Here is a 24,406-nt window from a genome sequence, read left to right on the forward strand (position 1 = left end):
CCACCCTCTCTTTACTCTCCTCTCTCTCTCCCACCTCTCTCTTTACCTCTCCTCTCTCTCTCCCCACCTCTCTTTACCTCTCCTCTCTCTCTTTACCTCTCTCTCTCTCTCTCCCCACCTCTCTCTTTACCTCTCCTCTCTCTCTCTCCCCACCTCTCTCTTTACCTCTCCTCTCTCTCTCCCCACCTCTCTCTTTACCTCTCCTCTCTCTCTCCCCACCTCTCTCTTTACCTCTCCTCTCTCTCTTTACCTCTCCTCTCTCTCTCCCCACCTCTCTCTTTACCTCTCTCTCTCTCTCTCCCCACCTCTCTCTTTACCTCTCCTCTCTCTCTCTCCCCACCTCTCTCTCTACCTCTCCTCTCTCTTTACCTCTCCTCTCTCTCTCCCCACCTCTCTCTTTACCTCTCCTCTCTCTTTACCTCTCCTCTCTCTCTCCCCACCTCTCTCTTTACCTCTCCTCTCTCTTTACCTCTCCTCTCTCTCTCCCCACCTCTCTCTTTACCTCTCCTCTCTCTCTCCCCACCTCTCTCTTTACCCTCTCCTCTCTCTCTCCCCACCTCTCTCTTTACCTCTCATCTCTCTCTCCCCACCTCTCTCTTTACCTCTCCTCTCTCTTTACCTCCTCTCTCTCTCTCTCCCCACCTCTCTCTTTACCTCTCCTCTCTCTTTACCTCTCCTCTCTCTCCCCACCTCTCTCTTTACCTCTCCTCTCTCTTTACCTCTCCTCTCTCTTTACCTCTCCTCTCTCTCTCCCCACCTCTCTCTTTTCCTCTCCTCTCTCTCTCTTTACCTCTCCTCTCTCTTTACCTCTCCTCTCTCTCTCCCCACCTCTCTCTCTCCCCACCTCTCTCTTTACCTCTCCTCTCTCTTTACCTCTCCTCTCTCTCTCTCCCCACCTCTCTTTACCTCCTCTCTCTCTCTCTCTTGCCCTCTCCTCTCTCTTTACCTCGCCTCTCTCTCTCCTCACCTCTCTCTTTACCTCTCCTCTCTCTCTCCCCACCTCTCCTCTCTCTTTACCTCTCCTCTCTCTCTTTACCTCTCTCTCTCTTCCCACCTCTCTCTTTACCTCTCCTCTCTCTCTCTTTACCTCTCCTCTCTCTTTACCTCTCCTCTCTCTCTCCCCACCTCTCTCTTTACTCTCTCCTCTCTCTCTTCCCACCTCTCTCTTTACCTCTCCTCTCTCTCTCCCCACCTCTCTCTTTACCTCTCCTCTCTCTCCCCCACTCTCTCTCTTTACCTCTCCTCTCTCTTTACCTCTCCTCTCTCTCTCCCCACCTCTCTCTTTATCTCTCCTCTCTCCCCACCTCTCTCTTTACCTCTCCTCTCTCTTTACCTCTCCTCTCTCTTTACCTCTCCTCTCTCTCTCCCCACCTCTCTCTTTACCTCCCCTCTCTCTTTACCTCTCCTCTCTCTCTCCCCACCTCTCTCTTTACCTCTCCTCTCTTCATCTCTTTCTCGCCAACCTGCCACTTCACTCTACGGTCTGAACACTGTGTCTCTGAGGCAGATAAACAGATGAGTATAGCCTGAGAAAAGGAGTGAGTGGACTAGCAAGAGGCCTGGAGGGCTGCAAGCTGGCTGCCAACCAGGCTTCCTCTTATCCCCTCAATACACTCCCAGCCCCCAGCCATAGGACTGTTCTCACATTGAGAGAGAGAGAGGTACACACTAAACGTATATTAAACTCAGAGTAAAATACTTTGAAGCCCAAACAAGCACAGTCATCCATACTTCACATTTAAGTGCAGTAACAACTGTACGTGAAAACATTGCCTCTTAAACTACAAGTGGAAACTGAGTGACTGAAATATTCATGTAGCGGGTCAAAAAAGGCTTTTCAACTGCATGTGAACTGAGTTGTATGACTATAAACTAGCAAAATGGTGCTGTATTTCAAATGCTTTATATTTTCTGATTTCACTTTTCGATATCAGTCAATTATCATTCATAAAATACAATTTATTTGAATCCATTGAAAGGTCCATTAGACAGTAATTCAAAGTAATAAACTATGGGTGAATATTAATACTGTTTCAATAGCTTCTAAATGAGTTGGACCAAGATATACAGGATCTTAATTTGACCTATATTGTCACAGCAAAAATAATCCTGCAGCAACAGGATTTGAACATTTAGTCCAGAACGTTCATTGATCGTGGTTAGGCTGTTAGTTGTCCAAAAGTAGGCTACATGAAAAGTACAATACTGTTAATATAACCATGTGTTAGTGTGGGTTTTCAGTGAATTTATGTACATCACAAAGCTGATCTGAAATTCTCAGTAACAAAAGAGTGATCAAATTAAGATCCTATATCTGTAACCCCTGATTTATCCATAATATGTGAAATGTAATATGTGAAATGAAACCCCATTTTCAGCCATAAAGCTGCTGTCCTCCTGCCTCTCTGGTCCATTGTTATATCAGTTAGAGGTCCTAATGCTTGGAGAGAGATAAAGAGCTTAGAAAGAGGTGGAGAAAAATTCCATGGAAAAGTAATCCACTTTCTGCTTTTTGTAATGTGGCTGCAAACTGACAACGATTAATGTTATCGCTTCTTTTCTGCCACTTAAAAGGCGATGCACGGTCAATCCCCAGTCTATATCCCCAGCATTTACGGTGATATGGCCTCTGCAGAAGTCAGGGCATTTGTACTTCTTGCGCTTTGCCGAGCAGCGCAGAGCTGTTGTGAAGGAAGTTGCCAAAGAAGTGAGTATGTGTTTATACAGGACCTCTTGCCCTCACCTACCGTCAACCAATCATGTCAATGCGGAGCTATACTGAGCCCTCTGCATTCTTACAAAAATTTGAGAGGCACACGGCAATACGGTACAGAGCTCAATTTGGCCTCTCTGCATTCCTCTGGAGACTCTGTCATTGTGTCACACCCTCCATATGGAGCCTCCGGGCCACATTTTCAGATCAAGAAGAAATGGTCTCTTAGCTTCCTATAGCTTCTTTTCCATCGATACATTCCGGCTCTGCTGTTAGTCTTTCTTTTTGTCATCCTTCTCACTTCACTCCTCTGTCTCTCTCCTCAGATAGCTTCCTTTCCTTCCATACAGCTAGCCTGTCACTAGCCTCTGCCCTCTCTTTCTGTCCATCCCTCTTGCTCTTTCCTTCCATACAGCTAGCCTGTCACTAGCCTCTGCCCTCTCTTTCTGTCCATCCCTCTTGCTCTTTCCTTCCATACAGCTAGCCTGTCACTAACCTCTGCCCTCTCTTTCTGTCCATCCCTCTTGCTCTTTCCTTCCATACAGCTAGCCTGTCACTAGCCTCTGCCCTCTCTTTCTGTCCATCCCTCTTGCTCTTTCCTTCCATACAGCTAGCCTGTCACTAGCCTCTGCCCTCTCTTTCTGTCCATCCCTCTTGCTCTTTCCTTCCATACAGCTAGCCTGTCACTAGCCTCTGCCCTCTCTTTCTGTCCATCCCTCTTGCTCTTTCCTTCCATACAGCTAGCCTGTCACTAGCCTCTGCCCTCTCTTTCTGTCCATCCCTCTTGCTCTTTTCTTCTATGCAGCATCTATATAGTCAGTGTCTGCTACAACCCGTCTCTCTCTCTTTCCCCCTTCCTCTCTGCTCCACTACAGCCACAGGTCAGTAACCTTCTGTTCCATACAGCGTTGAGGTAGGCGATCACTGATCAAAGTCAACAGCACGATTAGAGAGCCATGGACTTATCTTCATTATCTGTTGTCTGTAGTCTACACACACAGTCCATCTGCAGTCTGCACACACAGTCCATCTGTAGTCTACACACACAGTCCATCTGTAGTCTACACACACAGTCCATCTGCAGTCTGCACACACAGTCCATCTGCAGTCTGCACACACAGTCCATCTGTAGTCTGCACACAGTCCATCTGTAGTCTGCACACAGTCCATCCGTGTGAAGAGAGAGGGCCGCTGGGGCACAACTAGAGACATCACTGGGCCTTTCAACCCATTCTCTGAGAGATGGGAAACTCTTCAAATACTCACACTGTTCCACCATGTCATGAAGCATAGCATCCAACATAAAGCATTGATGTCATGGCCGCCTGAATAGCTGTTGATATCTGTCTGTCTGTCTGTCTGTCTGTCTGTCTGTCTGTCTGTCTGCATCCCAAATGGCAACATTTCCCCTACATAGTGCACTACTTTTGACAAGAGCCCTATGAAACCTGGTCAAAAGTAGTGCACGATATAGGGAATAGGGTGCCATTTGGGACGTAGACTCCGTCTCCAAGGGGCCAGAGTCCGTCTCCAGGGGGGCTTTAGATGTCAGAAACAGGGCCTCATGGAAAGTATAAAGGGGGATAAGTAGGTATTACCAACTCTATGTACATAGTGTGATCTTTCACACATAGAGCTAAGATAGATAGACCCAACCCTAACAGAATTAGAATATAACACTGTTAAAAGCCAGGGCTCTGCTGAGGCAACGAGGACTCAACAACAAAGATGGAGGAATACAGTAGCTAACTGAGATTAGGCTTCAGACTCATTGTTTTTAGGCAGTGACTCTTGTGAGTACTATAGAAATTGTCGATCCAATCAATGTTTATATGTTTAATGCTTATTGGGGCGCCCAAGTGGGGATGCCATGCTTTTTTGAATTGTTGTGGTGCACCGAGTCCCCCCAGGTACAGTGCACTGGGTACAAGGTATACACTCCAACCTGGTCTGGAAAACTAACCAAGCCCAAAGGCTCCATGTAGGCCACCAATGTACTCTTAACTACTTCAGGTCAGTGCTATAGAATACAGTCTTCCGTGTTCTATATCCAGCATCCAGCCTAACCCCTGGTGTTCCCAACCTCTACGCTTCGTGTTCTATATCCAGCATCCAGCCTAACCCCTGGTGTTCCCAACCTCTACGCTTCGTGTTCTATATCCAGCATCCAGCCTAACCCCTGGTGTTCCCAACCTCTACGCTCCGTGTTCTATATCCAGCATCCAGCCTAACTCCTGGTGTTCCCAACCTCTACGCTTCGTGTTCTATATCCAGCATCCAGCCTAACCCCTGGTGTTCCCAACCTCTACCCCCCAATACGCCCCCAAACACAGCTCTGTTCTGCTAAAAATCCCATAAGCCTGAACAAAGGCCACTTAACACAACAGCTCGTCTAAACCGCAACCATTACACCGTTTGCTGGGAGTTAGCAGGGAAACCATGTATTATTTAAACAGACAACAGAAGTTATTTTAGAATGGAAAACTTTGACCATTCCTGACAACCTAGTGGAGGAAGATTAGTATATCTGGTTGTCTCAAATGGCAACCTATTCACTATATTGTGCACCTTATTCACAATGTAGTGCACTAGTTTTGACCCAAGACCCTCCTTGGTATGCAGAGTTGAAAGAATTTCATCAAAATAGCTTTGAAATGACGGATTGAGAGGCATAGGCTACATGAGAGTAAAATCATTAAAAGAGCTCTCGTAAAAACAACGTAGTGCAAGCAAGCCGAGAGAAGAGCCCCCACTGGGTTATTCTTTATTATTACAAAATACAAATAGAATTGCCACTGTATTTGGCTAAAGGACCATTTAACAAATGGGCAAACGCTGCTATGACGTGACAGAAGCACTCTGGGAATGTTGTGGAAACGATGTGTGATGATCGAGGCAGGTCCTTGAGCAGGAGAGCAGTTGAATGAGCTTCAGTCTTACTCCTCCTAGGGATTCATACATCCTATTTAGATAGAATAACTCATCAATGGCAAATTGAGTCAAACAGTTGACAATTTAGAATAGAAAACAAACCAATGGCAAATTGAGTCATAAAAACATCTGAAACGTATGAAACTGTAGTATGAAACAACCAAACCAAACATCTTTTTTTGTTACATTGTACTTCAAACACACTCAAAATGGTGGCAGTTGTAATGGTTGTATGTCTGGGCTCTGGTTTGTACAGATACAAATCCTTTCACAGCTTTGTCAACCATCTGAGTCTTTTTGAAGGGGCAGGACACTTTCTCACACGTGTCAATGTCTGTAAACTTACATTAGGAGTTCAGGGATTTGGAGCCAAAATGACAAAAAAGTCACCTTTCCGAGTGTTTTTAAACGTTCTCGCCAGGTTCCTTGAGAATCCCTCTGTGTGTGAATGGTGAAGGGCAGAGTCAGTCACAGTTAGCCTCCGGTAGCATAGCAGTTCCTCTGTAGAGTTTTCAGGTGGAGTGTCTCAGAGAGGAGATCAGTGGGTATCGTACTTTTAAATCCCCATAATTGTTTGTTTGTTGTAGCTGTTTCCTTCAGGAAGACTGGAGAGTCTGGAAAGAGTTGTGTAAATCCAGTGAGATTTCCTCTCTCCTCTTTCACTGAGAGAGCTGGCATTGTGACTCTTTCCTTCCAGGACCTTGTCGGTTCCAATGGAAAACCAAAATGGCGGCACTATGGATCTGTATGGAATATGACCTTTGACCTCGGATCAGTCTCGCAGGATAAACCAATCATAACCCAACACTACTTCAAACAGAGAGAGCTGAGGGAACCGAAAAAAAACACCCCTTGTAACATCCAGGTAACATTTATATAACATTTACTCATTTTAACCACTCTCACCCACAGACTGGTTTGTATTCAACATGCATCATTTCATCACAAACAAGCGCAGGAGAAACAAGATAAAATATTTGGGGAAAAAAGAGAAAGGAAGAGAAAGTGGAAAAGGAGGGAGTGAAACAAATCTTGTGCAGGAGGAGAGCTAATACAATCCAACTCTCAGAGGAAGGTAATTTCCAGCTTTTCTCCTTGGATAAAGGGGGACAGGTGTTATTCTGCTGAAGCCCATGCAGAGATGTCGTGTTCAATCGCTACACACCACTGAAGCCACATTCCCATTAGGCCCAGGCGCTTAGGGGCGTGTGTGTGTGTGTGTGTGTGTGTGTGTGTGTGTGTGTGTGTGTGTGTGTGTGTGTGTGTGTGTGTGTGTGTGTGTGTGTGTGTGTGTGTGTGTGTGTGTGTGTGTAGTGTGGAACAGTGAACACTCATACAAGAGGACACAGAGGGTGAATAAGCGAAAGAAAGAGAAAGAGAGAGAGGGAGGCTGAAATTCACTTTCGGAACATTTTCTCCTTATGAAAAGTATCTCCTTGGCTACCACCTTACATCACACTACAACACTGTTGCTATTGATAGAAACATACCCCATTAACCCCTATTTTAAATCAAATCCATCACCTCTGGAGAGTTCATTCAATGCACTAAAATGCTGTAAGTCATAGTAAATCATATGGGTCCATCTAACCTGGGGGACTACAGCACAGTATATCCCCTGCTTCCCATGTCTCTAGAGAGGTGTGACTCCTACCTGTCAGTGTGTCCTTCACAGTGTTGGGGAAGCTGCTCTGAAAACCTTTCCAAGCTACCAATTACTGCACACTGGAAGAAGTTAAACTACACTAAAGCTGCCCTTAAGAAAGAGTTCATAGTTTACTGAACTAAAGTTACTTTTAAAAAGCAGTTCACTGCATCCAAACTACTCCATGAAAAATGATATGTACATTTGAAATGTCATAGAATACAAATAGCAAGAACAGATCGCTCTGTAGTTAGATGTTAACAGAATGTGTCATTTATCCTATTAAACACAAAAACTATGTCTCAAGTGAGAATTAGGCAGGTCTGATGCCATATCATTTTTTTTCCTACTTTTTGCAAAAAAAAAGTAGTGTGTAGTTCCAGTAGCTAGCCAGACCTCAGAAAAATAAAGAACTTCTGAAAACACTACTAAGATTGTAATTGAACTCAGCTACCATCAAGTTACTGCAAAATGTAGTTACATTACTAGTTAGACTACATGTAGTTCACTACTTCCCAACACTGGTCCTTCATACGCAGCCAGCTGTTACAATGACAGACTGCCTCCTATAGGATTAATACACACAGGTCACTCTACTGAAAAGGTTAAAAGCTGGGTCATGCATTAAAGTGGACTAGGTGAATGTACCCTCTCTCTCTCTCGCTCTCTGTCTCTCTCTCTCTCTGTGTGTGTCTGTGTGTAGGTGAATGTACCCTCTCTCTCTCTCTCTCTCTCTCTCTCTGTGTGTGTCTGTGTGTAGCTGGATATGAGCTGTTCTCTCCTTGTTTATGCATTTCTCCACAGTTGCCTGTCAATATTCCAATCTCACAGACTCCTAATCAACTCTCGAGCCAGGCAGGCAGATCTAATTCAATTAGCTTAAGCACTCTACACACAACCCACTGCTGCATATTGACCGACCCTATACACACACACACACCAGCGTGCGTGCACACACACACACACACACGTACACAACCTCCCCATGACACAGTATTGTTTAATTGCTAATTAGTGTGTCTAATTAAAGTGGACGCTCATGGTGTTAATATCCAGAAAGAGGTGTTGGTGTTAATTAAAGGTGTACCTCCTCACTCCGCCCCTCCTTCAGTTGTTATGAAATAAGAGGGGTATTATTCTCTTGAGCTAGAACTGCTGTACAGGGGAACTGTGTGGGTGAACCTGTGTGAAGTGGGTCACCAGTTAAAGACCACGATCCATTTTTGATCACATTATTAAACGTGGCATGGACGTTTTAAGCCACATTCATCTCGACAAAAGGATTGCCAGCAGCACACAAAGTGCTCACATCAAATGATGCACATTGTCTGTATTTTAGCTCTGTTGACCCACATTCATCTGCTGACATGAATATGCACAATACGCAGAATGTATCTCTCTCCCTTCTCTTTTCTTACTCTCTTTTTTTATCTCTGTGTTTTACAGTCTCTCCATCTCTCTCTTTATCTGTCTACAGAACCTAGTAAGTCACAACGACCGCTACCCAAGACACCGATAACAACAATACAGCTGTTCACAATCTGAGTCCCATTCACAGGGTCCAGGTTAAATGTCTGATCATAGATCAACATGTAGGACCAGATACCTGATCCTCCTCCCTGGAGCTCCTAGCGACATGTCTCTGCTCCAGGGGCGGGGCTACTGTTTTACACTGCTGTGTCAATTCCCTATCTTCACAGGAGGTTACGTCTGGCCTGTATCACAGTGCATTACCCTGCCTGCCTGGTTGGCTAGTCCTGTGCTATGGCTGACTGAAGACCCAACGTCTGTGTCACAAAGAGCAGCCTATTCCCCATAGGCCCTGGTCAAAAGTAGTGCACTGTTTAGGGAATAGGGTGGCATTTGAGACACAACAAAAGCCTGCATCGTCACACCGTAAAGCCTCCCTGAGTGTTTTCAGTTTTTCCTTTTTATTCCTCCCAGCTTGCTGTGACTGTGACAGCCACTATTGAAATGCAAATGTTTGTGCACCATCCAATAGCATGGATGATCTGAGGGATAGGAGGGAGAGACTGCTTGACAGCTCTGTTCACAATCACCATGTTTCCCCCTTTGTATTGCTCTCTCTCTCTCTCTCTCTCTCTCTCTCTCTCTCTCTCTCATTCTCTCTCTCTCTCATTCTCTCTCTCTCTCATTCTCTCTCTCTCTCTCTCTCTCTCTCTCTCTCATTCTCTCTCTCTCTCTCTCTCTCTCTCTGTATATTATCTCACTGTGTTTCTGTCTCACCAACACAGACATTATCTCCGCGCCCTACATGCGCCCAAAAACATGTGTAGGAGTTTAGACTGACTCATACACACACACACAAAAACACTGACACACACACATACAGTACACTCGATGACACACGCATACACTCAATGCAGAAACAAACAGGCGTTACGTCATCTGATTTCCGGTCTCTACACACAGATGAAAGTGTGGCACAGAGAATGACACTCCAACAGGTGAATTCCACATGAAGTGTTCACTGAATACTGATTGGATGGTTGGCCTGGGCTCCCTGTCTCTAATTATAACTGTAAAGACGATGAGCAGGTTCCAGAAGTAGTCCTACAGTCCACAATGACCCTGCTGTACTGTCATCTCTCTCAGCTCTGGTCCTGCTGATGATAACATGTTTTGACACTGATCAATGAAACCTACTGTAAATGAGTCAGACTCAACTTAACTCTTTCACCACCCTCATTCATTTTATTTTCTCTCTTTTCTTTCGGCTGGTATCTCAAATTGGCAGTTCACCGGGATCAACAAGAGACCCATTACTCAAAACTCAATTTCCCACAATATCTCACTCTCACTTCCTGTCTTCCTTTCACAGCTTCTGCTGGGCTGACACGCCCTTCCAGTAGTCGAGGATGTCGTGGAGGTCCTCCCCTTTGGCAAACTGCACCTTCTTCCTTAAGGCGTTCCCGGCCGTGACGTAGCATGACTCATCCCTCTGGCCCTTCCTGTAGGGCCGGAACCTCTCCCAGATCCTCAGAGAGCTCTCAGAGGAATACTCAGGGCTGGAGGAGTACCCAGAGTAGTTTTGGTGGCGGGAGGGCGAGAGCTGTGAGTAGGAGGCGGCGTCACGGCGGGAGCGGGTCAGGGGCTTGAGGAAGGAGGCCCTCTGGTGCGGCGAGCCCTGGTGGGAGCCCTCGTAGTACAGAGCTGGGACGGAGTGGCGGTGCTCTGAGCAGTGGTAGTCCTCCTGCTGTTCCTGTCCCTGCCCCTGCTGCTGCTGCTGCTGCTGGTGGTGCTGGTGATGCTGGTTGGTAATACCATCAACACCACCACCACCACCTCCACTACCACACCCACCACCCCCACCTCCTCCCCCGCCGCTCCCCACCAGAGGCAGCCGCTCCAGGGGCTCTCCACACCCCGCGGGGCTGCCTCTCTCCCCCTGGGTACTGCTGGCAGGGGTCCGGGCTGCGGGGCTCGTGGATGTCCAGGCTGTAGACCCGGCCTCCTCCTCCGGTCCCTCGTTCCCGGTCACGTCCCATGGAGTTGCAGGACGAGGTGCTGCACTGCTTCTTCACGGCACTGATCACCACCGCAGCGTCAGCGCTCATCTGCCTCACGACGGGGCGCACAGCGGACGCAGGGGGAGGCGGCCGGTAGGGCGGCGACACAAACCCCCCGCCACTGATCCCTGGACGCTCTGAGAGAGGGACGGAGAAGGGGAGCGGCGGTGGAGGGGGGATCTTGGTGGTAGGGGAGGGCAGGCCCGGGCAGGTCTCAGTGATGCCGGGGGAAAGAGGGATGAGGCCACGGGTCAAGGAGGAGGTGCAGGTGGGTGGAGGGGAGGTGGGGTAGGAGGTGGTGGTGGTGGCGGAAGAGGCAGTGGAGGAGGCGGCCATGACAGAGTCCAGCTTCAGGGCGTCGATGCAGTTATTGATGATCTGGTTGACCTTATCCACCTCCATGGCGATGGTGGAGATCTCTGAGGCCGAGCCTCGCCCGTCATCGTCCGAATCCTCCCCCACGTCCGTCCCGTCCTCTTCTCTTAGATCCTCATCCTTCATCCCTCCCTGTCCTCCTCCCATCCCTCCATCTCTCATCACCCCCTCCGTCCTCACATCCATGTAGTTGCCTTTGCTGGTCAGCATGGCCTCAGAGAAGGCGGTGGGCATCTTATCCTGAGGGATGGAGGAGAGTCTGGAGGAAGAGGTGTTGGCGGAGTGAAGCATGCCTGAGGAGGAGGCAGACATTGGTAGCTTGCCCCCGTGCGTGTGGTGCTGGTACTGGTGGTGGCCCTGACCCTGGGCCTGCTCCTGGAGCTTCTGCACCGCAGACGGGTCGTTCCCCACGGCCGCCGCCACCTCCGGACCATACCTCATTTCTAGAATCGTCTTCTTCACACAGATGGACTTTTGCTTCTCCTCATGCCTCCTCTTCTTCCTCAGACAATAGTAGATGAGGCCCAGGATGCAGAGCATCCCGATGAGGCAGCCCACGATGGTCATTATGTAGTGGGTGGTGGTGGAAGGTGTTGGCGGCATGTCGTCAGGGTTCTGGGCTCGGGTGGAGAACTGGAGACAGGTGTGGTTGTAGCGCTGGGAGGTCCGGATGGAGGCCACGCAGAAGGTATAGTTGGTGTGTGGCTTGAGCTTGTTCAGTGTGATCATCTCCTTCTTGAGCTTCAGGTTCATGACATCAGAGACAAAGGTGTTATTGTACTGCACCAGGATGTACATCTTGCTGTAAGGTCTGGGGATCTGGACCATGATAGAGGCCGTGAAGAGGGACACGTGGTGGAGCTTGATGCTGGGGCTGAAGCTGTGCTCCGTGGAGGAAGACGAGGTGGTGGGTTGGTGGTATGGACCCACGCGGTCAAACATGTCCGGGCCCATTCCGGAGGAATCTGAGTCTGGCGGGAGAGACGTCATCCCGGGGATGAAGACCCCATCCCGGCAGACAGAGGACAGAATCGTCCGAGCGTTGTGCCCGGCGTGGCCGGAAGCGATGGGACTCAGGAGTGGGTAGCCAAACATCTCCCTGGGGGTCTCGCACTGGAGCCGGTCGTAGGTGTGTGTGACGTTATTGAAGGCCTCCAGCCAGGTGAGGAAGTTGTACAAGTCACAGCCACAATGGAAGGGGTTCCCAGCCAGCTCACACACCATGAGGCGATTCAAAATGGTAAAGGTGGAGGGGTCGAGGCGGGCCAGCTTATTGGACGACAGGTCAATGCTGTTGAGACTGAGGCACTCATCCAATGCATTATTGCCAATGACCTTGATGAGAACATACAGAGACAGAAAGCAATATATTTAAAAAAAATCTGAATAATTTTGTACATACAGAATAATATCAACTTATCTTTAGCAAATAGTAGAACAAAACCAAAATCGACCAATGTCACACCTCAATGAGGTTGTGCTGGAGGAAGAGGCACTGCAGCCGGCCCAGGCCCCTCATCATGGCTTCTGTCAGGTTGGTCAGTTTGTTGTAGCCCAGCTGGAGAACCTAGGAGAGAACCAGAAAGGATTACGTTAAGATTAAATCAATCAATCAACCCACCCACCCAGTGTACCTGTAGGTTGGCCTGTTGAGCGAAGGCCCCGTCCTCGATGTAGGAGATCTCGTTCTTGGTGAGGTTGAGGTCCGTGAGGTTGGTGAAGCGGTACATGGAGGTATAGGGGATCATTTTGAGCTTGTTCTCGTTGAGCCTCAGGTCGTGGACCGTGTTATTGATGTGCTGGGGGATGGTCTCATATGGAGGCTGGTTCTGGCTGCAGATGGCTAGCCACACGTAGCCCTTGTCCCCCTCGATCAGCCAGCAGTCCCCCCAGACCAGGCCCGAAAGGTGGAGGAAGAGGAGGAGAGAGGGAAGGATGAGGAGGGTGGGGGTAGATGGAGAGGAAGAGGAGGAGTGAGTGTGAAGCCTGCTGAGCATGATGATGGAGGGAAGAGAAGGAGGAGGAGGACGAATGAAGAGGGAGGTTTTGTTAAGATGGAGGAAACGTGGGATTGAAATAAGGGAAAGCGAGGTTGAGTTTAAAGGAGAAAGAGCGTGTGGGATGGACTGACGTAGCTAGATTGTCCTCAGAAAGGGGAGAATGGGTTTAGCTTGGGTGTAGAAAAAGAGGGAGGGGCCTCACACAGTCAGTCACAGCTGTATGGTTGTCATGGTGATTAGCAGAGTCCCCATGTCTTTTCACTTCCTGTTGGACTGCCGTGGGGAGTGAAACAGCTATTCCTCATAATCTCTCCGACAGGAAGTCTTGTTGATTGATCTGATAGGAAGTAGCAGGATCCGCTGGAGAGACGTGAGTCTGTGGAAGAGAGGAGAGGAATACCATGAGGCAACAATAGAGAGGCACATAACAATAATAACATGGAATGAACCAAACAACATAGAACACAAAACACCAGTGTTGCATACAGATGGAGAGTCTTAATTTGATCACCCTGTTTCAGGATAACTTTCCTGGAAATGTTAAACGTGTAACGTATTTGAGGTTTAAGGTTTCTGAAGTTTGTAATTTTCACTTTGAAATTTTAGACTTGATTTTCCCCAAAATGTTTCAACCCCTACAAAAATGTCCATTAATTTAATCCACATAATAATTCACATTTCCTGTTGATGCAGGATTAGCAAACTGGCTCAAATTAAGATCCTACATCTGTATAAAAAACCTAATCACATGGGACAGCTATAAAATCAGGGGCAATTTTAGAAAACTCTGATCTCAAGTGGCACTATGATTAAGGAGACGATTCTAGAAAAGCACACGTCCTCATTCCTCAAAAAGCAATACAACATCCAGTTTATAGATGAAAACACATCCTGAATGGGAGTCGAAAAATGCACTGTTTAACACACACCAGCATGACCCCTTTCTCTCTGACAGCCACTCTCTGCAAACAGAACAGATGCGTATTCATGACCATCATGTGCGACCAGAAGACAGCACTTGGAAATAAAGTGCCCTGCATAAAACCTCAACACAGAAACCTAGCCCATGAAAACATGATGTTCATTCACAAACATGCATCATTCTGGCCTCGGCGCTGATATCTGTGCATCTTAAATCTTGTGCCACTGTGACACTCAAGGTTTATTTCTCCGTCGTGGATTAATTCTGGATTACATCCTAATCCTGGCAAGTGACACTTCATACAGTCTCTCCACCGTAATCCCCAGGAATCTTCTCTAGGAAGATCCCTAATGGAATCTATTCTAGGTAACACGTTCTCTTGTAAAGATAATGTATGTCATGGTGGCCCATGATTTGATGGGGAAAATATATACATGTATGTATTACAGTGGAGGCTGCTGAGGAGGACGGCTCATAACAACTGGAATGGAGTCAATGGACTGGTATCAACCACATGTAAACCAGGTGTTTTATGTGGTTGATACCATTCCATTGAATCCATTCCAGCCATTATTATGAGCCGTCCTCCCCTCAGCAGCCTCCACTGATGTATTAGGGTTGGGAATAGCCAGGGACCTCACGATACAATATTATCACGATCCTTAGGTGACGATACGATATATATTGCGTGTCCCACGTTTCTCACGATGCATTGTGATTCAATACTGTGATTTTATTACGATTCCATGGTCTAAACATATTGCTCACCATCTATCTGCTGCAGAGGGACCAGAAAGAGGCATGTGGAAAACGAGTTTTAATAAAAGTGCTGAAAACAAATGGTCTATTGAATAGAAGATGGAGAACATATTGTTGGTGCAGGTTCACTCATCCAGCGCAAAAATAACATTGCCATATTGTCAAAACGATACCATATATTGTCAAAACGATACCATATATTGTCAAAACGATACCATATATTGTCAAAACGATACCATATATTGCCAAAACGATACCATATATTGTCAAAAATAATAATTCCGATATGTAACTGTATCCATTTTTTCTCCATCGCTAGTATGTAGTGTATGTGATTAAAAGGATCATTCAAATATGTGTTGAGTGTATAAATGACATTCAAATATGTGTTGAGTGTATAAATGACATTCAAATATGTGTTGAGTGTATAAATGACATTCAAATATGTGTTGAGTGTATAAATGACATTCAAATGGCACACAAAGTTAAAAAGCCCTCTTCCCTTCATTTAAAATAAGGGAGGAGTGATGGAAAGAATAAAGGATGGTAGGATGGAAAGAAAATAGGAAGTAAGGGAGGATGGAAGGAAGGAAGGAAGGAAGGAAGGAAGGAAGGAAGGAAGGAAGGAAGGAAGGAAGGAAGGCGGAAAGAAAGGAGAGAATGTAGGGAGAAAGGTTGGGAGCAATGAAAGAAAGAAACTGAGCTCAGGATGAAGAGACAACCTTCCTCTCCACAGGGTGCCATCCACTCAGACAAAGTTTCTGTCCCTGACTTTCATTTGTCCTCATCATGTTAAACTATTCACGCTGTGAGAAAGCTCCTAGTCCCACCACTCCTGTGTCTGCACTTCCTGGATCCCTAGGTAGGAGAGCCCCCTGCAGGAGGCCCTCCATCTCACCCTGACACCCATCTATCTTGTCCCTGTCAGTCTCTGTAGAGGTGTTTCACACACGCCACGCTACATTAATCACCTCAACCTCCGAGACTTCTCGATCTCTCCCTGTTGACTCACCTGTCACATTATTAGACACATATACGTAAACATACTTATACACACACACTGGTATGCATGCAGGTACACACACACACACACACACACACACACACACACACACACACACACACACACACACACACACACACACACACACACACACACACACACACACACACACACACACACACACACACACACACACACACCACCGTACTGACTGTACCGATGACAGTCAGTTCCTCTTTCTATAGGCTCTCCAGTCACATCATACAATCCTTCACCATCGGCTCTCTATTCAATCTGCATGTCATTTGAAAGCTAGATACATAGTTATACAAGCCATGATGAAAAGTTGTGTGTTGTGACAGACAATGTCTTCCTCTCGCTACAGCTGACAGTCAGAAAGCTCTCTCTCTCTCCATGGAACCAGAGAATTATGGAACTGTCCTACTTCCACTGTTCTCATTTCTCTATTCCAATGATTCTGATGGAGAATTGGAACTCATTCCAGTTTATTCTAGTCAGTATTCCCCAATGGTGAGAGCCAAGTATCTGGTCCAATTTCCCACTGATTACTGCTGAAAATGGGAAGACCCAAAGCACTTAGGATACAATTCATCATCAACACCTCATACTGATTAGAGTTGTGGGCTGTTGCCACTGGAACATTCCCTCTAGGGGATGTCTCATGCTAGTGTAGTCAAAGGTTGTAGCCTATTTAGCCTATTTAGCATGTACTATGTGCATCAAGACCGTTCTCTCTCTCTCTCTCTCTCTCTCTCTCTCTCTCTCTCTCTGTTCCACACGAGAGCTGATCCCATTTAGTGCTCCATATAGGGAACACAAGAGGAGGGGTGAGAGGAAAATGGGGGTATATAGTTAGGACAAGGTAGGTAATGGAGATGGGGAGACCTGTATCAATTATATGACAATGCCCCCATCATCAGGGCCTGAGTGGTCACTGAATGGTTTATGAGCATGAAAACGATGTAAACCATATGCCATGACTGTCTCAGTCACCAGATCTCAACCCAATTGAAAACTTATCAACACCACCATCAACAAAACAACACATTTGGAATTTATCATGGATTAAAAGGTGTTGCATCCCTCCAATACAGTTCCAGACACTTGTAGACTCCATGCCAAGGTGCATTGAAGCAGTTCTGGCTCGTTGTGGCCCAACACCCTATTAAGACACTTTATGTTGGTGTTTCCTTTATTTTGGCAGTTACATGTACATGTGGGTCACATCACAAATACGTTTGAGGTAACAGGTAGGTCACAGGTGGGTGGCTGGCTGTCTTGGCTGGCCCACTTCTACTTCTGAACATCACTAAAATAGACGCTGCAAGAATAGCCAAGAAACCTCCTTTTTATCTAGTGTGTTTATCTAGGTTTGCTACTCGGACAGGAGTCACAAAGTCATGAAGTTACTCATGTTTGAGATCGCAAGTACATTCCACATTCTGCACAGTTGGCATCTTTCCTTACCATTGTATTCTCTGTGTTCTACTCACATCTCTCATAGACACACATCAAATATCCAGCCACATAAAGAAAACACACTCAACTGATTATCAGTCTAAGTCCCCCTGTATAATTCATGCTTTATATCTGGGTTATTCAACAACACCCATCCCATTGGTTCTCCCTCGGTTGTCATGGAGACCAGATGTGATTGACAGCTCCAATTAGTGGTTATGAAAACAGAGGGGGACAGAGAGGGAATAAGTGTCAGATCCCTGTCTCACTGGGTTCATTAGCTGCCACCATGATGAAGTGTTGTTCCTCTTCCTGAATGGTAATCAGAAGTGAGACTATCACTGTCAGGCCCCATGTACTGTACGACTAATGGGGACAGAAGGTTATTCTGACCATGTCATCTGGATTAGACAAACTCTGGGTCATAGTTATTGACAAGGAACCAGACTATTTGTCATGTAGTTCAGTTTTGTCATGTAGTTCAGTACCATTGAATGAGTTCGTACACACCTACACATTCAAGGGTTTTTCTTTATTTTTTTATATTTCTACATTGTAGAATAATAGTGAGGACATCAACACTATGAAATAAAACATATGGAATCATGTAGAAACAAAAAAGTGTTCAACAAATCAAAATATATTTTATATTAGAGATTCTTCAAAGTAGCCACCCTTTGCATTGATGACAGCTTTGCACACTATTGGCATTCTCTCAACCAGCTTCACCTGGAATGCTTTTCCAACCGTCTTGAAGGAGTTCCCGCATGTGCTGATCACTTGTTGGCTGCTTTTCCTTCACTCTGCGGTCCAACTCATCCCAAACCATCTCAATTGGGTTGAGGTTGGGCGATTGTGGAGGTAATCTGATGCAGCACTCCATGACTCTCCTTCTTGGTCAAATTGCCCTTACACAGTCTGGAGGTGTGTTTAGGGTCATTGTCCTGCTGAAAAACAAATGATATTCCCACTAAGAGCAAACCAGATGGGATGGCGTATCGCTGCAGAATGCTGTGGTAGCCATGCTGGTTAAGTGTGCCTTGAATTCTAAATAAATCACTGACAGTGTCACCAGCAAAGCACCCCCACACCATAACACCTCCTCCTCCATGCTTCACCGTGGGAACCACACATCCGGAGATCATCCGTTCACCTACTCTGCGTCTCACAAAGACACATGGTTCTAACCAAAAATCTCACATTTGGACTCATCAGACCAAAGGACAGATTTCCACTGGTTTAATGTCAGGAGGTAGGTAGCCTAGTGATTGGAGTGTTGGGCCAGTAATTGGAAGGTTGCTGGATTGAATCCCCGAGCGGACAAGGTAGTAAATCTGCAAGAGACTTGCTTGTTCCATCTGAACAAGGCAGTTAACCCAGTGTTCCCCCGGTAGGCCATCAATGTAATAGGAATATGTTCCTAACTGACTTGCATAGTTAAAATACATATTTTACAAATGATGTCCATTGCTGATGTTCCTTGGCCCAAGCAAGTCTCTTCTTCTTATTGGTGTCCTTTAGTAGTGGTTTCTTTGCAGCAATTTGACAATGAAGGCCTGATTCACACAGTCTTCTCTGAACAGTTGATGTCTGTTACTTGAACACTGTGAAGTATTTCTTTGGGCTGCAATTTATGAGGCTGGTAACTCTAATGAACTTATCCTCTGCAGCAAAGGTAACTCTGGGTCTTCCTTTCCTGTGGCGGTCCTCATGAAAGCCAGTTTCATCATAGCGCTTGATGGTTTTTGCGACTGCACTTGAAGAAACCTTCAAAGTTCTTGAAATTTTCCAGATTGACTGACCATTCATGTCTTAAAGTAATTATGGGACTGTCGTTTCTCTTTGCTTATTTGAGCTGTTCTTGCCATTTTATGGACTTGGTATCTTCTGTACACCACCCTTACCTTGTCACAACACAGCCCAGTAAAAGCCCAGTAAAAGTTGACGCAATTCAAACAATTCAATCCTTTCACTTAGATAAAGATATTTTGATGAAAAGGTTGGTTAAGTGATTCATTAAAGAAAAGTTGTGGAGCCAACAGGACTGGCGGCAAACAAGACAGCCTGTACACTGGATGTTCTTCCTGCCTCCCTCCTCCCTATACCTCCTCTGTTAGGTGAGCTGCCCAAGGACATCTCTGAGAATGGCAGTATGAAGTCTGTAAACACATTCAACAGTACAGCAGATAGGTCATGCATTGTACTCGGCTGTTCAGAGATGCTTCTAATTCACATCAGCTGTACATAGAGCACAGTCAATTGAACATTTCCATTGTACAATCTCTCCGTAGCACTGTGTCCAACAAGTTGCACTTATCCCCTCATCTCCTTCAGTCAGAGCGCTGACAGACATACAGTGTCTCTACGTGGTGTTTACGTCTGTACACGCACGCACACGCACGCTAACACAGACACACACACAGACACACACAGCACATTTCCCCAGGCCACTAAGCTGCAGCGATTTAACGTCTGGATGACGTTCTTTTAAATAGAATGATAAAAGAAAAGGAATAAAGAGAAAAACATAGAGAGAATGTGAGAAGAAGCAGAGACAAAGAGGGAAAACAGAGAGATGGAAGGAAAACGAGTGAGAAATAAAACACAGAAAAGGGGGAGGATAAACTGAAAGAGGAAAGAGAGAAAGAGAGGAGGGTGTAAATGGGGACACAGTTCTTTTCTATACTAAATGTTAGAGAGAAGGGTGTACATGGGGACATAGTTCTGTTCTATACTAAATGTTAGAGAGAAGGGTGTACATGGGGACATAGTTCTGTTCTATACTAAATGTTAGAGGGGAGGGTGTACATGGGGACATAGTTCTGTTCTATACTAAATGTTAGAGAGAAGGGTGTACATGGGGACACAGTTCTGTTCTATACTAAATGTTAGAGAGAAGGGTGTACATGGGGACACAGTTCTGTTCTATACTAAATGTTAGAGAGAAGGGTGTACATGGGGACATAGTTCTGTTCTATACTACATGTCAGAGAGGAGGGTGTACATGGGGACACAGTTCTGTTCTATACTAAATGTTAGAGAGAAGGTTGTACATGGGGACATAGTTCTGTTCTATACTAAATGTTAGAGAGAAGGGTGTACATGGGGTCATAGTTCTGTTCTATACTAAATGTTAGAGAGAAGGGTGTACATGGGGACATAGTTCTGTTCTATACTAAATGTTAGAGAGAAGGGTGTACATGGGGACATAGTTCTGTTCTATACTAAATGTTATAGAGAAGGGTGTACATGGGGACATAGTTCTGTTCTATACTAAATGTTAGAGAGAAGGGTGTACATGGGGACACAGTTCTGTTCTATACTAAATGTTAGAGAGAAGGGTGTACATGGGGACATAGTTCTGTTCTATACTAAATGTTAGAGAGGAGGGTGTACATGGGGACATAGCTCTGTTCTATACTAAATGTTAGGGTGTACATGGGGACATAGTTCTGTTCTATACTAAATGTTAGAGAAGGGTGTACATGGGGACACAGTTCTGTTCTATACTAAATGTTAGAGAGAAGGGTGTACATGGGGACATAGTTCTGTTCTATACTAAATGTTAGAGAGAAGGGTGTACATGGGGACATAGCTATGTTCTATACTAAATGTTAGAGGGGAGGGTGTACATGGGGACATAGTTCTGTTCTATACTAAATGTTAGAGAGAAGGGTGTACATGGGGACATAGTTCTGTTCTATACTAAATGTTAGAGAGGAGGGTGTACATGGGGACACAGTTCTGTTCTATACTAAATGTTAGAGAGAAGGGTGTACATGGGGACATAGTTCTGTTCTATACTAAATGTTAGAGGGGAGGGTGTACATGGGGACATAGCTCTGTTCTATACTAAATGTTAGAGAGAAGGGTGTACATGGGGACATAGCTCTGTTCTATACTAAATGTTAGAGGGGAGGGTGTACATGGGGACATAGTTCTGTTCTATACTAAATGTTAGAGAGGAGGGTGTACATGGGGACACAGTTCTGTTCTATACTAAATGTTAGAGAGGAGGGTGTACATGGGGACATAGTTCTGTTCTATACTAAATGTTAGAGAGGAGGGTGTACATGGGGACATAGTTCTGTTCTATACTAAATGTTAGAGAGAAGGGTGTACATGGGGACATAGTTCTGTTCTATACTAAATGTTAGAGAGAAGGGTGTACATGGGGACATAGTTCTGTTCTATACTAAATGTTAGAGAGAAGGGTGTACATGGGGACATAGTTCTGTTCTATACTAAATGTTAGAGAGGAGGGTGTACATGGGGACATAGTTCTGTTCTATACTAAATGTTAGAGAGAAGGGTGTACATGGGGACATAGTTCTGTTCTATACTAAATGTTAGAGAGGAGGGTGTACATGGGGACATAGTTCTGTTCTATACTAAATGTTAGAGAGAAGGGTGTACATGGGGACATAGTTCTGTTCTATACTACATGTTAGAGAGGAGGGTGTACATGGGGACATAGTTCTGTTCTATACTAAATGTTAGAGAGAAGGGTGTACATGGGGTCATAGTTCTGTTCTATACTAAATGTTAGAGAGAAGGGTGTACATGGGGACATAGTTCTGTTCTATACTAAATGTTAGAGAGAAGGGTGTACATGGGGTCATAGTTCTGTTCTATACTAAATGTTAGAGAGGAGGTGTACATGGGGACATAGCTCTGTTCTATACTAAATGTTAGAGGAGGGTGTACATGGGGACATAGTTCTGTTCTATACTAAATGTTAGAGAGAAGGGTGTACATGGGGACACAGTTCTGTTCTATACTAAATGTTAGAGAGAAGGGTGTACATGGGGACATAGTTCTGTTCTATACTAAATGTTAGAGAGAAGGGTGTACATGGGGACATAGCTATGTTCTATACTAAATGTTAGAGGGGAGGGTGTACATGGGGACATAGTTCTGTTCTATACTAAATGTTAGAGAGAAGGGTGTACATGGGGACATAGTTCTGTTCTATACTAAATGTTAGAGGGGAGGGTGTACATGGGGACACAGTTCTGTTCTATACTAAATGTTAGAGAGAAGGGTGTACATGGGGACATAGTTCTGTTCTATACTAAATGTTAGAGGGAGGGTGTACATGGGGACATAGTTCTGTTCTATACTAAATGTTAGAGAGGAGGGTGTACATGGGGACATAGCTCTGTTCTATACTAAATGTTAGAGAGAAGGGTGTACATGGGGACATAGCTCTGTTCTATACTAAATGTTAGAGGGGAGGGTGTACATGGGGACATAGTTCTGTTCTATACTAAATGTTAGAGAGGAGGGTGTACATGGGGACACAGTTCTGTTCTATACTAAATGTTAGAGAGGAGGGTGTACATGGGGACATAGTTCTGTTCTATACTAAATGTTAGAGAGGAGGGTGTACATGGGGACATAGTTCTGTTCTATACTAAATGTTAGAGAGAAGGGTGTACATGGGGACATAGTTCTGTTCTATACTAAATGTTAGAGAGAAGGGTGTACATGGGGACATAGTTCTGTTCTATACTAAATGTTAGAGAGAAGGGTGTACATGGGGACATAGTTCTGTTCTATACTAAATGTTAGAGAGGAGGGTGTACATGGGGACATAGTTCTGTTCTATACTAAATGTTAGAGAGAAGGGTGTACATGGGGACATAGTTCTGTTCTATACTAAATGTTAGAGAGGAGGGTGTACATGGGGACATAGTTCTGTTCTATACTAAATGTTAGAGAGAAGGGTGTACATGGGGACATAGTTCTGTTCTATACTACATGTTAGAGGGGAGGGTGTACATGGGGACATAGTTCTGTTCTATACTAAATGTTAGAGAGAAGGGTGTACATGGGGTCATAGTTCTGTTCTATACTAAATGTTAGAGAGAAGGGTGTACATGGGGACATAGTTCTGTTCTATACTAAATGTTAGAGAGAAGGGTGTACATGGGGTCATAGTTCTGTTCTATACTAAATGTTAGAGAGAAGGGTGTACATGGGGACATAGTTCTGTTCTATACTAAATGTTAGAGAGAAGGGTGTACATGGGGACATAGTTCTGTTCTATACTAAATGTTATAGAGAAGGGTGTACATGGGGACATATTTCTGTTCTATACTAAATGTTAGAGAGAAGGGTGTACATGGGGACACAGTTCTGTTCTATACTAAATGTTAGAGAGGAGGGTGTACATGGGGACATAGTTCTGTTCTATACTAAATGTTAGAGAGAAGGGTGTACATGGGGACATAGTTCTGTTCTATACTACATGTTAGAGGGGAGGGTGTACATGGGGACATAGTTCTGTTCTATACTAAATGTTAGAGAGAAGGGTGTACATGGGGTCATAGTTCTGTTCTATACTAAATGTTAGAGAGAAGGGTGTACATGGGGACATAGTTCTGTTCTATACTAAATGTTAGAGAGAAGGGTGTACATGGGGTCATAGTTCTGTTCTATACTAAATGTTAGAGAGAAGGGTGTACATGGGGACATAGTTCTGTTCTATACTAAATGTTAGAGAGAAGGGTGTACATGGGGACATAGTTCTGTTCTATACTAAATGTTATAGAGAAGGGTGTACATGGGGACATAGTTCTGTTCTATACTAAATGTTAGAAGGGTGTACATGGGGACACAGTTCTGTTCTATACTAAATGTTAGAGAGAAGGGTGTACATGGGGACATAGCTCTGTTCTATACTAAATGTTAGAGAGAAGGGTGTACATGGGGACATAGTTCTGTTCTATACTAAATGTTAGAGAGAAGGGTGTACATGGGGACATAGTTCTGTTCTATACTAAATGTTAGAGAGAAGGGTGTACATGGGGACATAGTTCTGTTCTATACTAAATGTTATAGAGAAGGGTGTACATGGGGACATAGTTCTGTTCTATACTAAATGTTAGAGAGAAGGGTGTACATGGGGACACAGTTCTGTTCTATACTAAATGTTAGAGAGGAGGGTGTACATGGGGACATAGTTCTGTTCTATACTAAATGTTAGAGAGAAGGGTGTACATGGGGACATAGTTCTGTTCTATACTACATGTTAGAGGGGAGGG

At 45.2% G+C, this 24,406-nt stretch overlaps 1 protein-coding gene across 1 annotated transcript; it reads right to left on the minus strand.

The window, feature by feature from the left end:
* Positions 1-5,448: 5,448 nt before the first annotated feature.
* On the minus strand, positions 5,449-13,559 carry LOC115114991 (protein phosphatase 1 regulatory subunit 29-like). Its single transcript, XM_029643452.2, is given in 4 exon segments — positions 5,449-10,698; positions 10,700-12,529; positions 12,660-12,761; positions 12,829-13,559. Coding segments are annotated over 4 exon segments (2,868 nt in total). The 5' UTR covers positions 13,192-13,559; the 3' UTR covers positions 5,449-10,125.
* Positions 13,560-24,406: the final 10,847 nt, after the last annotated feature.

Source organism: Oncorhynchus nerka, unplaced genomic scaffold (assembly GCF_034236695.1).
Source record: "Oncorhynchus nerka isolate Pitt River unplaced genomic scaffold, Oner_Uvic_2.0 unplaced_scaffold_1248, whole genome shotgun sequence".
In the NCBI taxonomy this organism is placed as follows: Eukaryota; Metazoa; Chordata; class Actinopteri; order Salmoniformes; family Salmonidae; genus Oncorhynchus; species Oncorhynchus nerka.